Below are 16350 nucleotides of genomic sequence, written 5' to 3'. Positions count from 1 at the left end.
GAAGCCACGCCCCCTGTGCCTCTTTCCGCCTGAGCCACGCCCCTCCGGGTAACACCAGGCGGGGTAGCCACGCCCCCAGCCCAGGGCTTCTGAGAGGCCAGAGTCACAAGTCACCTGTCTAGCAAGAGCACACAGTTTTTATACAAGACAAACATTACAGGTATTTATCATTCATATTCGATGTTATCATTTTTTAATTGTGATCCTGGTCTGTTAGTACGGCTCCTTGCATTGTATCTCGGTATGGCGTATCTTCTACAGATAGTGGCACCAGTATGAATATACCAGTCTAAATTGAGTAGTGCAGCAGAGCTTTAATCCAAGTATTTAAAAATGGAACCTGGAGATCAGTAAATGGCCAGACACATCGCCGATGTGACATAGGGTTACGGTTAGGGTTCGGTTGGAAGGAAAAAAAAACTAACCGTTAACATTGGCAATGTGTCTGGCCAGTTACTGGTTCACTAGATTTTAAAGCAATAACCCCTGCAAGGTTAAACAGGGATTGGCCAATCAGCAACAGTCACAAATTGCATCTGACAATCAAATAATTGAATCAGTCATTTTTTTGCTCTAAGCATCTTGTTATTATATTGTTTTTTCAAGTTTGCTGCTTCTTGAGATACTTGTGGATACTTTGTAACTGCCTGGAAACTTATTCTCTAGCTCTAGGATGGATGATATAAAAATAGACAGCTAGCTTGGTTTAATCTCTCTGGTCAATGCTCCATGTGACTGATGGGCATAATAAACAGCTCTTCAGTTGGTTAGTGGTTCGTACCACATTCATCCATTAATGATCCTGTCCCTTACTTCTCTTCGGATCATCCTGATTCATCCTGATTCATCCTATCTCTGTATGGAGTTATCTTCGTTTGGACTTCAATCTGTGCATCTGAGGATGGCTCTACATGAACAGCCTAAAGATGGGGGCTAGACTTATAGACACTAAACTTATAAACTCTGATATTATAACCTCTATCCAGGTAAAAATGCTTTGTGGCAATGTCCACTGTCAAAAGCACTATACAAATAAGAATTGAATTAAATTGACCTGAACTGAACTAAACTGAACTGAACTGAACTGGTCCAACCAACCATTTGTATACCCAGGGTTATAAAATAATTCTATGCTAATATTGATTTATGCCATCTTTGATCAACACCATTCTTACCATCTAGTAAACTTCTTGTCATCTTAGCTACATGTGGTAAAGGTGGAGTAATGAGTATGAGGGGTTAAAGTGCAATAAAAGTTAATGGGTTACATAACTGGATATACATTATATAGTGATGAAAATGTTAGTATAGGCATGAAATAGATTGACTTCTAAGCACTTATGACATGCAAACCAAATATATATTTTTATGTTTAACTTTACCTTGCTTCAGTAGCTCGCTAACTGAGCTTTGTGTATGGTTTCTACCTTGCACTGACACATTAATTAACATTAAATAATTATCTTCTTACGAAAAACCTCATGTCAACAATTGTTGCTTTTTCTTTATTAAATGTTTTAATAATATTCATTTTCAGATGCAAATTACCTCAGAGCTGAACACCCAGAGCACCTTCTAGTCAATCAGGTTAAAGAATTCACCATATTCACATTCCAGAATTGAGAAATTTGCTATGGACATTTTTGCTATTGCATTTATGCACAATTGCGTTTGACACTGTTTATCTTCAAAATTATTGCCACTATTTCGACATGCCCAAAACCACGTAATATAAAAAATATTTAGCTGAACCTTTGTGCTGTCTTCTTTGCATGCATTGTTTGCATTTATGAATTTTGTAAGTGACATGCACTTTATCGCCTATTTAACGGTGTATAGGTCCTGATAGGTCCTATTTTATTTTTCTTTTTTTTACCTTTCCTGCAGCATGTGTAAATTACAGTAAATGGATCTTTTTTGCCCAGTCTGAGTCACTGATAACTATCTGAAACGATTCAATCAATTCAAATGATTCTGTCTCACCACATAATAAACCAATGTATTTTGAACTGCATTAAAGAAGTCTATGACATGATTCAACCTCTAAGAGGGTCACTCAAAAAACTCATGGGTAATCAAAAATGCATTTGGAAACTAAACAGGAAACTGGAGGGGAGCCAAGGCGAGTGCCCACCCTTCCTGTTTGCTCCTCAGAGAACTGGGCCATTTCCAGGGACCTCAGATCCCAGAAATTTACTGAAATTTCCACGATGGAGAAATGTCTATGAATAAACCTGATATGTTAACACTGTCATCTAGCGGTGACTTATGGAATGACAGACTAAGAACCACCAGAAAATTCAGGTGGCAAATTTCGTATTCATTATTTTTAATGTTATGAAGACTCTATGTCTGACCATGTATTACCTGTGCAGGGAAAATTCCTCACATTATCATTTATTTTGTAGGATATTACAGAATATATTATCCCAAAAATATAATACGCCAAAGATAACAAGCTAAAACAAAGCAATGATTTATATTTTCAAAACAATAAGTCAAATTAAACTCAAACTGTCACCTTATGGTTGGACGAATACACCTATCTATCTGTGTATATCTTTGTATTTTGTTTGTATGTTTGTATATTGTGTCTTTGGAGGTTGCATTACATTTTCCCTTCAGTAGGAAACCTAAACTTGTTCCAGCATGACAATGCTCATGTGCACCAAGCGAGATAGATGAAGGTATGTTTTACATGGGCTGGATTGGAAGATCTTGAGTGGTGTTAAAGAGCTTGGAACTAAACCCTGTTGAACACCTTTGGGATGAATTGGAACACTGATTGCACTGCAGGCCTCTTCACCCTCGTACCTGCCTTTCTACAAAAACAATATGACCCATACACAAAGGTTGTGATTTTCATTAATGAAAGAAATGCAAAAAAAACTTTACTCACAGTTACACCTCATGCTTCCATATTTTGTTTTCTTGTTATATTTATTATGTGTATGTCTGACAGGCGTGTGTGTTTTCCCTAGCAAATGATAGAAATATTACATAAATTAAATGACAAAATAATTTACTGAGAATTTGCTAATATTACAATCACATATGTATTATATATCAAAGTCCTTGTTGTGATTATTGACCCTAGTCTTTCCTTTGAGGCTCACGTGAATAATATCACCATCGCCCTCTTTCACCTTAGAAATATTGCTAAAATTTAAAATATGATGTCGTTACAGGATGCAGAAAAATTAGTTCATGCTTTTGGTACTTCTAGATTAGACTACTGTAACGCTTTACTGTCTGGGTGTTTGAGTAAGTGAATAAATAAGCTTCAGTTAGTTCAGAATGCAGCAGCAAGAGTCCTCACTAGATCAAAAAGAAATATGACCACATCACCCCTGTTTTAATCAGTCTACACTGGCTCCCAATCAAATCTCGCATTGATTATAATATACTACTACTGACGTATAAAGCACTTAACGGTCTCCTACCAGTATGATCCTCCACGCCTACTTAGATCAAAAGGTGCAGGCTATCTGTTGGTTCCTCAAATAATGAAGACTACAGCAGGGGGCAGATCTTTCTCTTATAAAGCCCCACAGTTATGGAACAGCCTTCCAATCAGTGTTTGGGACTCAGACACAGTCTCAGTGTTCAAGTCGAGGTTGAAAACATATTTATTTAGTCAAGACTTTGATCAGTAAATTTTTTCTTAGGTAAAAGAGCAGATCTGGAGGGGAACATGGATATAGAGTGTTTGGTGAACTGGGATATTTGTATGCTGTCGTCCCCTCACTCTTACACATTCACTCAGGTTTGTTGACGGTGGTGTGGTGGGTCGTCTCTTATCCCAGAGATCCCTCATGTCTGTGTTACCTTCTGGTTCTCCCTTTTAGTTATGCTGCCATAGCGAGTCTTGCTGGAGTCCAAACTGCACAGTGATATTAACTTTCATACAACAATAAGGACACTTAATGATCCATATCCTTCTCTTCCTGTCACCCTCTTCTCTCTCTCTCTCTCTCTCTCTCTCTCTCTCTCTCTCTCTCTCTCTCTCTCTCTCTTTGTCGAGCTAAGCATGCTCCTGAGGCTCCAGTGACGACTGGTTCTGCCCCTCTCCCCTCCGTGAATCTTCCCACTTCGTCCAGGCCTGCCTCTGGATAGTGTTCTCTTCGATTGGAGGCCACTCTGTGCAGCTTGCGACGGTTTCTCATCAACACCTTGGGTAGTTCCATGAAATTCCGGAGTTTTTGCTTCTGATCATCATCACTGCACCCCACAACATTGTAAATCTGCTATAAATGGACATTCGGTGTACCCCAGATGAGGATGGGTTCCCTCTTGAGTCTGGTTCCTCTCAAGGTTTCTTCCTTATGCCATCTCGGGGAGTTTTTCCTTGCCACAGTCACCACCGGCTCACTCATCAGGGACAAACTTACTCATAAAGAACATATTCACTTTTAATCACCACATTATCTGTGTAAAGCTGCTTTGAGACAATGTTCATTGTTAAAAGCGCTGTACAAATAAAAATTAATTGAATTGAATATTAACCTGTTGCCTCATTCCATATTCCAAGTTTAGAAAATTTCTGCTATCCTGGAAGGTTCATCCTTAACAGTCAAAAGGGTTAACCAGAATGGTGTTACAGGAAAAAAAAAAAGAAAAAAGATCTGGTGAGTGGTAGTTCTACAAAATGGAAACACCTTGTTAATCTAGACGGCTCAAGATGATGAGAATAACCACTTTTTAAACTTATAGTCAGCAGAGTAGCCCACTGAAACTGGACTAGTTGAAAATTAAGGAAATATAATTAACTGGTTTGATGATGCTTGAAGCTTCTCACTCTCCCACTCTCTCTTTGCCTTCTGGATGGCGCTACAGAGCTCTGTCCACCAGAACAGCCAGGCACAAAAACAGTTTTTTCCCGCAGGCTATAATCAGCATGAACAATTAAATATTCATAGCCACACATTGTCCATCATAACTGTCACATTTGTACATAGAATCCAAATGGTCCCTTTGTAAACTGAACACTTGTAAATAACAGCTGTACATTTATTTAACAACACTTTTACTCTGTATATATTGCATTTTTTAACTGTCTGGTTTACTATTCTGTTACATTATGTGTGTTTTTCTGCACTGGAATCTCCTGACACCAAGTCAAATTTTTTGTATGTGTAAGCATTCTTGGTAATAAAGCTGATTCTAAATCTGATTCTGATTCTTCTGTGAGAAAGTCAGATTATGAAATCAGAATTTCATACTCAGTATCTGCTATCCATTAAGACAAACTGCCTGTCAACAGGCTATTGGGTTGACTGGATGAGAGTCTATAGCAGTGGATGAGGAACTATAGCAGTTTGCCACAGGGGAGTGTGTGAACTCAAGTGAAACAGCCTCGAAATGGAAGTAGGTTCCATAGTTTAAAGGGGGCTTTTTTTTAACTGTCACATGTACATTATAGAACAGTGAAATTCTTTCTTCACATATCCCAGCAATGCTATGAAGTCAAGGTCAGAGCTCAGGGTCGGCCATGATACAGCTCCCTTGGAACACAGAGGGCTAAGAGCCTTGCTCAAAGGGCCCAATAGTTGCAACTTTGCAATACTGGGGCCTGAATTCCGACCTTTCAATTAGTAACCCAGACCTGTAACCATCAAGTGACCATGTCTCCCAAAACCCACAAAATACTTCCTGAAATGAAAGCCGAAAAAAAAAAAAAAATGTCCAACTAAATCTAAATACATTTTAATTTCATTTGTTCTAAACTAATTTTTAGAAAATGACAAATTAGTTCACAGATCAAAATAAAAAAATAAAATACAAATCTCAAAGTCTCCTCAGGAAATGGCAAAGCTCTCTTTGTTTTAGTTTTTTTTAACTCAAAAAGAAGAACTGACACAGGGCTACTCAAGATGAGGGACACAATGGCGACATCTGGTGGGTGAATAGAGGAAACAGAAAAAAGAAGACGAAAACGGTGAAAAACTAAGTGGAACCCCGGTGGCATGTTTTGTTTTGTTTTGTTTTGTTTTGTTTTGTTTTGTTTTGTTTTGTTTTGTTTTGTTTTGTTTTGTTTTGTTTTGTTTTGTTTTGTTTTGTTTTGTTTTGTTTTGTTTTGTTTTGTTTTGTTTTGTTTTGTTTTGTTTTGTTTTGTTTTGTTTTGTTTTGTTTTGTTTTGTTTTGTTTTGTTTTGTTTTGTTTTGTTTTGTTTTGTTTTGTTTTGTTTTGTTTTGTTTTGTTTTGTTTTGTTTTGTTTTGTTTTGTTTTGTTTTGTTTTGTTTTGTTTTGTTTTGTTTTGTTTTGTTTTGTTTTGTTTTGTTTTGTTTTGTTTTGTTTTGTTTTGTTTTGTTTTGTTTTGTTTTGTTTTGTTTTGTTTTGTTTTGTTTTGTTTTGTTTTGTTTTGTTTTGTTTTGTTTTGTTTTGTTTTGTTTTGTTTTGTTTTGTTTTGTTTTGTTTTGTTTTGTTTTGTTTTGTTTTGTTTTGTTTTGTTTTGTTTTGTTTTGTTTTGTTTTGTTTTGTTTTGCACATACTGGTTTATTTTGTACAAATTGAGTATTATTTTAATGCCACAGCCTTCGGGGTGTTGTTTTAGAGGTCACTGCATGACATTTGGTGGACATGGTAGTGCTATATTTTATTTTTGTGTCTTTAATGCTTTTATTTCTCTTTTTTGTTACAGGTCTAGATCTAGGTAGCTAGCAAGATAGATCACAGAATACACAGTAAAGTGGGAAAAAAGGACATTAAATTATCCTGAAATGGCGTGGCATGTGAATTGTTCACAACAGTTTCTGATGGCACAATTTGCACTCGTACAAGTTTTTACAGTTTCACGGTCTGCATTTTTTATTAGCCCAATGATAGATTTTTTTCTCTTTATTTGACTAATAGATGGCATTAGTGGGCACATCACCAATATGGTCTGCTTGGATGCTTTAAAGTTTAAAGCCTGACGTCACCTGCTAGGGCTGCATCACGTGACACTATCTGCGCCTCTCGTGAAGAAAAACAGTGTCAGGTGCTTTACAAGCCGCTTTACACAACGCATGCGCACCAACAACACCTCCCTTCACCCCCCTCCCCCCGAACTGGCGTATAGCACGCATGCGCGGTGCGGATTAAACTCCCTACCTAGCTCTATGTAAAGCGTTAGAAATGGTTATAAACCCTCAGTGTTTGGCATTAGTATGTTTAGTGGAACATTAAATAATATATAGATATATATATAGAGAGATAGATATATATATACACAGATATATATAATCACCTTTAAAAAAGGTTTTAACGAAAATAGTTAAGGCTAAACCATGTAACTGGCTATTTAGCTTAGCAGCAGAGATCCAGCTATGCCTAAGAAAACAGAACTGAACACTGTCATCTGATTCGACTGGTTTCTTGTTTGGAGCTTCTTGAGATTATAAAAAGTGTTTCTTGAAAGGAAATCTTGCTGAGAATGAATTAGGTATGTCCTATTTTTTTAATGAAACACTGACCCTTCTTTATTTTATTGGAACTGAATGATTTCACTGATACGATGTTTGTATGTGTCATGAACAAAACATGTATAAACGCTCGTGCTGTTTTTTTGTTTGTTATTCATTTATTTTACACTAAATTTTACACTCATTGATTTATCAGTATTTACCATCCCCACAGGACCACATGGCATCAGAGGAAATGGAGGGCATGTGCCCTCTGCCAGACATGACTACCATTAAAGTAGAACCTGCTGTCACTATTGGCACAGTGGAGGATGGCGGCTCGCAGAATGTGGCCATGGGCCCCAAATTCATCCTGCCCAACCGCTTTGACATGAACGTGTGCTCACGCTTTGTGAAATCTCTGAACGAGGAAGAGAGCAAAAACATCCAAGACCAGGTGAACTCTGACCTGGAGGTAGCCTCAGTCTTGTTTAAAGGTAAGATGTAAAAAGAGGCAAATTTTGTGCTTCTGTGTTTATACACTACTGGTCAAAAGCATAGAAAAGCTCTCATTTTTTACAAAAAACATAATTCATCAATTGGGCTTTTTTTTGGGCTTTTGTCAAAGATTCCTCCCTTTTCAACAGTTACAGCTTTGCAAAACTTCGCTGTCAATTGTTTGAGGTCATCTGGAGAAATCTCGCCCCATGATTCTTGAAGCACCTCCCATAAGCTTAGATTGGCTTGATGGGCACTTTTGAGTGGGTTTAGATCGTGAGATTGGGAAGACCAGTCCATTCCAGATAGAATATCAGATGACTGCTTCCTCTCTCAGTAGTTTTTCTTTATTTGTTTTTAGCTTTGGGTCAATGTCCAGTTTCAGGAGGCGTCAGTCAAATGCTATATTGAGGGTATTGCAAAATGGCCTGATGGTCTTCTTTGTTTACAATCCCTTCATTAATCATGTAGAAAATTTACTTTAACACCACTGAAGCATCAGATTTTCCTCACCCTGTTTGACATAAATTCATCATTGTCTTCTTTGTCTTCCAGACAACTCAAACTTAGATACTTCTGTCCATAACAGTTTTTTCCAATCTTTGTCTATCCACTGTCTGTCTCCTTTGGCTAATTTTAATCACCTCAGACATTTATTTCTTTGAAACTCTCTGGTCTGTTGATGCTGAGATGGCAGGTTTGCAGATAATCATTCAATGAAGCTGAGAATCGAGAACCTGAGTGATATCTAGAATTAAAATCCTCTTCATTGCCAAGTTTCACGGGCTGCATGTACATCAAATGTGTCCTTATGTGCAGGTGCCAAAAAATATGTAAATAGAAACTAAAAAAATAAAATAGTAAAGTAGTAAGTGAAGACATTATTTATGCAATTATCATCTATCCAGGGTATATAAAGAGAGGCAGTGCAAATGATAATCGTTTCCAAATAAGTCCAGAGGTACATTGTTGCAATACGGTAGTCCTTGTTGAATGCGTTAATGTAATGCATACGAGATGACAGTGTGCGGTTTACATTAATGTTTATGGAGGCAGGTCAGAAATGATGGTGGGTCCTTGGTATTGTTGACCAGGTCAGTTGTGGAATGGAAAGCAGCTGATTTCGATTGGTAACATAACAGCTGCTCTGCACATACATGCTTTTAATTTTTTTTAACACTCGATATTACATAAGTTGATTGTTTGCAGACACAATTATAGCATAGAGGAGATTAAGTGTAGCTGTGTTTGCTGTACAGGATCTTTCATCATTCAGAAGCCATTTTGACCGGAGTTTATTCATCCACTCGAGATTTGATAGAGGAACCTTCCGGGTATCATGCACTCCTTTTGTTTTGTTTAATGGACAGAGTTTTTCTTTCTCCTTGCAGCGGAATGCAACATTCAGACCTCTCCATCTCCTGGGATCCAGGTCAGACACGTATACACACCTTCCACCACCAAGCACTTCTCTCCGATCAAGCAGTCTACCACTCTTACCAATAAGCACCGTGGCAACGAGGTCTCCTCCACGCCACTGCTTGTCCACTGTGAGCCGAACTCCTTTTCTTCTTTGCTGATCAACCATACTGGAGTTATATGCAATTTTTCAGTGTATTTGGACTCACAAGATATATATACAAACAACTTGGTGCGAATTGAGATGCAGATTTTACATTTGTTGCCCAGTATAGTTAAAAGTAAACATTTTGTTTTGTTTGTTGATTGTTTTTTTTCCAGCTCTATCCATTCACCAGCTTGCAGCTCAAGGAGAAATGATATACTTAGCGAGTCGAATAGAACAAGGTAAGTCTCCATAATCGTATAGAACCGAGTCCTTTTTCAGGTGTTGCAATGATTTTCACAGGTTTGGTTTTGTCCCTTCACGAACCAGAGGCAGCAATAAACCTCCAGGATGAAGAGGGTTTTACACCACTAATGTGGGCTGCAGCTCATGGTCAGATTGCTGTGGTGGAGTTTCTACTCCAGACTGTAAGTGCCACGACTTTAAACATACACAAAATCAGCAAACGTTGACCATGTGTGATTTTTGTGTAAATGAACACATTCTCATGTTTGAAAATAATTATCACACAGATGCCATCCATAAAATTATTTAGATTAACCCCAGACGAAGACCAGCTGTTTCATCATAAAACAGTGGTCCCCAACCCTCGGTCCGCGGGCCGTCACCAGTCCGTGGGTCAATCGGTACCGGGCCACACAGAAAGAATACATCAATTACATTATTTATTTATTATCTGACTCTGAATGATGTTTTATTTTGGAAAATTAAAAAAAAAATTTCTCTGCCACATTTGTCCGACCCACTCTTGATGCATGTCCTCGATCCGCTACCTTCTTAAAGGGGCTGCTCCGGCCGCTAACACATACTACATTACCACTAAATTAAAACCCCCAAGCGAGCAAAATGAACAAAAAACAACACAGTGGTTTCACGTTTATTATTATATTTAGAAAATACCAGTTTTTATGCCAGTCGTATCATTTTATTTTGTTGTATTTATCCGCCACACCTTAAAGGTCGGTCCGTGAAAATATTGTCTGCAATTAAACCGGTCCGTGGCGCAAAAAAGGTTGGGGACCTCTGTGTCAAAACACCAAAGGCCATCATTAAGTCTTGGAGAAAATTAAGAACTACAGTGCAATGACCAACAACAAGGCACCCCTCCAAAATGCACATCGAGAGGGCTGCAGGAAAATCTGAGAACTACTGATCGTTCTGTACACAATCTTTTATATTTGTCACATGTCTGGACTGAAGAATCGGCTGACTCATTCTAAAACACCCCCAACCATGTGACAAAATGCATTTTGGTCTAATGAGAAGAATTTCATAAGGAACAATAATTTCATAATTAAAAAAGGTATGTGTGAAACATTAAAAGCACATCACCAAAAGTATGGCATAGCCACAGTGAAGCATGACGGTGGTAGCATCAGGCTTTCAGGGCCCAGACCTGGGGCTAATATCAAGGTGGAGGGAATCATGAATAGCTAATAGCAGGTACCTGTCGATTTAATTACAGCCGCAGATGAAAAGTTATTTTACCCTTTCTGTGTCCCAAATCAACAACGCAATTGTTTTTTTTTGTTTTGTTTTTTTTATGTGAATGTTTTCGAATGACTTAGTCAAAGTCAGGACCTGAATCCAGCAAGATATTTGTGACCCGAAGAGATGGACAGATGTCTTTACGATTTCATAGGTCTAGAATGTGTTAGCAAAATAAACAGTGGGAAATATTTACCAAATCAAGATCAGAGAATTTAACAAAACCAGGTGCTTCAGGAAAGTATAATCTAGAGCTGTGTATATTTCTGCCTCCTAGATATTGTAACTATTCCTTATTTTTCCTGTCAAATTTTCTATATTATTTCCTTTCGGATTGTTTAATATGTTGTATTTACACACTTCTATAGCACCAGAATACATTTGCAACTTTCTAACACAGTTTTTAAAGTAGATGCCGACCCCGCAAACCTCCCAAACCATCTAGAGAAGTACCAGTGCCAATTGGAAACCCCCACTTCATGTGGAGTTTGGACACTGGACCTCCTTGAGTGTTTAAATGCTCTGGCATGGAGAAGCTTTATTATTATCACAAATGTTGAGCTATTTTATGAGTTGCCCAGTAGCTCACAAATGACTGTATTAGACTGTAGAAAAAACATTACTCATAATCTTACATTCCAGTGCTCATGTTAGTTCTCACTCTCCAGTGTTCTGTGTTGTTTAAAGATTTATAATCAAACTCTTGATGTCACCCAAATGAGGATGGGTTTCCCTTTTGAGTCTGGTTTCTCTCAAGGTTTCTTCCTCATAACATCTAATGGAGTTTTTTTCTTGCCACAGTCACCATGGCTGCTCATCAGGGATAAATACAAACCATTCACCTTAACTGTTAAATTCTGTAAAGCTGCTTTGAGACAATGTCTGTTGTGAAAAGAGATATAGAAATAAACTTGACACGACTTGACTTTTTATTCTTTTCAGGGTGCTGACCCCCACATTCTGGCTAAAGGAAGAGAAAGCGCATTATCCTTGGCCTGCAGTAAAGGCTACACGGACATCGTCAGAATGCTCATTGAATGTGGCGTGAATGTCAATGAATATGACTGGGTACGAAACAGTGCACTTTGTACAAAATTAAAGAAAGAACTACCCCAAAATTTAGTGCAGTATTGTTTTCAGATTTAAATGACTTCAAACCGCACTAACTGAAAAACGCACGTGGCTGTCTAAGAGAACTGCGTCTGTAATTTTTCAGCATTTAGCTACATAGTATAGTCATACCATCTTTTAATTTGCTTTGGCAAGCCCATGTGAGAATCAATTGAATGCAAATAAAGGCAGCTATTTAACTATAATCTGATTGAAATTACATTTAAAGTATTCGATTCTTTTGTTGACTTTAGCCCAAGTATGAAAATAGTGTAAATCTAGTATACAGCCAAATGATTCTGTTGAAGAGCTGTGAGATTAGACAGCTTTAGAGGTTGACCAAAAGTATGTTTTACTGATACCGATAGCTAGGTTAATTAGTACTTGCCAATAACCGATTAATCAACCAACAGTTTTGGGATAAAATAAATACTGGATAATAAAAAAAACATAACCCTCCATGTAAAATAGTACTGATGATTATAAAAAAAATTAAATAAAAAGTCATAAAAATGTGCAAAAAAACTTAATAAATTATAAATATAATATAGCGCCCTCCGTGTGCTCTCCATGCCGCGTGCAGTCATGCGTGTAAAAAAAAAAAAAAAAAAAACAGCACGTCTGGTTTCACTAGAGGTGACAGTGATTCACCTCTACAGGCCACTCTCGTAATAACAGTATGGATTTTTGCTGAAACAGTGCTCAAACATCAGAGCTGTTCCAGCAATCAACTATCTAGATAGCTGTATTACCATAATAATGTTACTATAATCTTGTCACAGAATGGAGGAGCTCCAATACTCTATGCGGTTCACGGGAACCATGTCCGCTGTGTGGAAATACTCCTGGGTAAGAAAGCAATACCGTGAACTTGAACCAAGTTTGTGTCAGTAGAAATGATCCCTCTATCATCGCTTGTCATCATCTCTTTAATCAGAGAACGGAGCTGACCCAACCATGGAGTCCGACTCGGGCTTTAACGCGATGGACATGGCAGTCGCAATGGGCCATAGACATGGTAAGGACAATTTCAAGTCGAAGTACTCAATATGATTTCAGATTTCAGGCAAAGGCATTAAGCACAGCTAATCTCTGCATGTTAGCACATGCAAGGACTTTATGTTTATATTTAGGAAGGAATAATTTCTTGATTGTGCATCAGTTATTTCTTACCTTGGATATCTGTATCTTCTGAGTTTGGACAATGAAATTTAAACACCTGATTTTAGATCACAACAATTTATTAGTATGGTGTAGCACCCCTTCGGAGTCAATACAGCATCAAATTGTCTTGGGATTGACGGATTCAAAGTCTAAACAATGGCCAGGGGTTTTAAACCTTTCCTTTAAAGTGCCCAAAGTGGTCCAGTAATGTTTATATCTGATGACACTGCAGACATGGGAAAAGTTTCAACTTCACTTTCAGGGTACAATTCGAACCTTGGGGTACACCCGGCCCTCCAAAATAGTTTGGTAGTCCCTGAGAGTGGTTCTAGTGAATGCTGTGATCTATGCCTCAAGCTGCAGTCTGGGTGTGCAACAGTCTTGGTGGTTAAATGTTTTGCTGCTTCTTCACACCGTAACACTCCAAAATGTAGCATAAACAGTGAAGTGGGACTCATTAGAAAAGAATGCATGTTTCATAATGTCCACAACCCAATATTTCCACTTCTGACCCCACTGAAACTGACGATGACTCACGTTTGACTACAGCAGCCCAACAATTAATAACTGACTCTGTAAAGCTCCTGAGAAATGGTTTTGGTGGTAACAGGAGAGTCTTCATTTTGTGGATTTAGTTTTTTTTCGGATACACTTTGTTAGTACCCAGACATCCTTTTCACTAGAGGTCTGCCGATATGGGTTTTTCTCTGCCAGATGCCGATTTTTTTTTTTTTTTTGTAATTTTTTCCCCTACATTTCATAAAATCTAACACTTAATAAACAAGAAATAATGGAGAAAATTGTTAAAATTAAACGTATTAAACAGGACACGCCTCTCCAATCAGTGCACTTGTTACCAGGTTTTGGTCCCCATGCCCACCTGTAGCCTAAACTACAGCTGGTTAAAGAATTCCAAAAGGTTACTCATTCTCCCTTCAAGTTTAGCATCATATTATACCAATGAAACATATAAGGATAGAATTGAAAACAAATGTAAGAACTTAAAGCCCGGGACACTCCAAGCTGACAGTCGACCGTCGGGGAACGACGGATGGGTTTTTGAGCGTCAGTCGGCTTGATATATTTTTTACACAACCTTGTTGTCATCCTTGCGCTTGTCTTTGCAATTTAGCAGATATGATTGCAAAAAAGTACACGCACAACGTAATGATCTCGATTGATCTAAACTGAATTGCTTGATATATTCATGGTTCTAGCTTTTCCTGTTCTGCTGTTTGGTTACAGAATGCAGACTACTGCCACCTGCTGGTATGGGAAAGTTACGTCTCTCGCGCAAGTGCAGAACGTACATGCACAGTTTGTGCTGCAAATTAGGCCGATTATTATCTGACACCAGTCGTCCGATGCCGATTAATCAGAAAATGTGATTTTTCTGTACTTTCCTGAAGTATTTACGTTTGAGGAGACTTTTACTTCACTACATTACAATGTCAAATATTTTATTTTTACTAAATTTTGCTAATTCAGTCGTTCCTTTTGTATTTATGAGTGGTATATGAGAGCAGGTCGCCAATAAGGGTCGAGCGTGCGCTCTGTTTTAAACTTGTTTTGATTGGTGACTTATTACCAACATACAGTTCTGCGTCAGTTCAACGGCAAGCAGGACATTTTGAGAGGAATAAATAATGGAAGAAACGGTAACTTGCCACAACACCTGTGGTCTTATTTGCATGATTTTTTTATTTTAAGTAGTTAAAAAGAAGGTTTTGGGCTCATGGTAATTGTAATAGATACCAATTAGTGCTTGACTCATTAATATCATTCTATTAATAGATCAGTGCACAGAGAGTAACAGTGTCTTTTTATATTAACTGAGTTGATTAAGCAAAGTCTTGTGACACATGATAATCGTACATTACAGCCAAAATAATTCATTGTAATGTGGACACAAGTCCATTCGAAAGCAACTACTGTACTTTTACTCAAGTTAAAGTTTAAAGGGAGCACTTTTACTTTTACTGAAGTCATATTTTACCAAATGAATGCTTGTAGTGTGATTGCAATATTTAATGTACCACTGAATGTGGTCGCTCTGTACATGTGCTTTACAGTTCAGCAGGTGATGGAAGCACATCTCCTCAAGCTGCTGCAAGGAATCAAAGAGTGACACCATCTAGTGAAGAAAAACCCAGAGGTGCAAAAAGGACACGTATTGAAGACTATATTATTACTGTGGAAGTCTTTTAGAGAAAACCGACAAACGTTGTGCATGTTTACATTAGTTTGAAATTACAGAAGCTAATTTAAATCTTCCATTTATCCGGTTTTTTTTTTTTAAACCATTGTGGTGTTAATGTGTGAACTTGTGTACTGTGGATATTTATTTAGTGATGTGTAAAATTGTAGTGTGCGTGCCTGTTCAAGGTTTTTCTATGAAATAACTGTTCGTAAATAAAGTTCAACAGGCAAAACAATAGAATGCACTTGATCTTTATGGAAATCCCACACTGAATATTCCACAATTAAGTTAAAGAGACAAGTAAGAGTCTTTTTTACTCGTCACATGTACATTACAGCACAGTTAAACGCTTTCTTCGCCTATCCCAGTGGGGTTAGGAACCCCCAAAATTTCAATCTGTAAACCAGACCCCATAACCACTGGGCGACCACTAGCACTGTGGAGCATACAGAGTATTAAATTTAAATTTGCCAAGGAGTTTTCTGCAGAGCCTGAACACCTTTAGGATGGACAACCGGACTGATTGGAAGCTAAGACTCATCACCCACCATCACTACCGGACCTTTTTAATGCTTTTGTAGGTGAATGAGCACACATCCTGATCCAAATCACATTCTATGAAATCTATCGTAAAGCCTCTCCAGAAGCGTGGTGATTATGGATGCAATGGTCAGGTGCCCAAAATCTAGATCTATTTGTTGGTGTTGGGCAACAGTCATCTTTGCTTTGCATTGAACCTAAATAAATCAATAATTTAGTGTGAATGAGTGTGTGAACTTTATTTCTAAAAATAGTTTTAAATGTAGTACTCAAGCGTAATTCAATTCAACCTGGCTTTACCCTGTGCTATTTTCACCCAAGTTTATAAAGAGACCGTGTTGATGCTTTATTATTTGGCTACGTTCTGGATTTGGATAAGACTT

General features: G+C 37.9%; 1 protein-coding gene across 1 annotated transcript; it reads left to right on the top strand.

Moving 5' to 3' along the window:
- Positions 1–7031: 7031 nt before the first annotated feature.
- ankra2 (ankyrin repeat, family A (RFXANK-like), 2) lies at positions 7032–15667 on the top strand. The gene is made up of 9 exons (XM_083531981.1): positions 7032–7423; positions 7618–7879; positions 9272–9430; positions 9621–9686; positions 9775–9872; positions 11896–12021; positions 12846–12912; positions 13001–13081; positions 15300–15667. Exons 2-9 carry the CDS (start codon positions 7624–7626, stop codon positions 15353–15355), a joined length of 909 nt encoding a protein of 302 aa, XP_083388107.1. The 5' UTR covers positions 7032–7423; positions 7618–7623; the 3' UTR covers positions 15356–15667.
- Positions 15668–16350: the final 683 nt, after the last annotated feature.

Source organism: Silurus aristotelis (genome assembly GCF_946808225.1).
Source record: "Silurus aristotelis genome assembly, chromosome: 26".
NCBI classification, from domain to species: domain Eukaryota; kingdom Metazoa; phylum Chordata; class Actinopteri; order Siluriformes; family Siluridae; genus Silurus; species Silurus aristotelis.
Note: the sequence above shows the minus strand (reverse complement) of the source record. Positions and strands in the feature narration are given on the sequence as shown.

Bases quoted from the DNA above. Each gene is read 5' to 3' on its own strand.
- ankra2 (XM_083531981.1), top strand. From the start codon at position 7,624: ATGGCATCAGAGGAAATGGAGGGCATGTGCCCTCTGCCAGACATGACT. The intron at 9,431-9,620 runs GTGAGCCGAACT...TTTTTTTTCCAG, and splicing joins CACGCCACTGCTTGTCCACT to CTCTATCCATTCACCAGCTT. The intron at 13,082-15,299 runs GTAAGGACAATT...TGTGCTTTACAG, and splicing joins CGCAATGGGCCATAGACATG to TTCAGCAGGTGATGGAAGCA.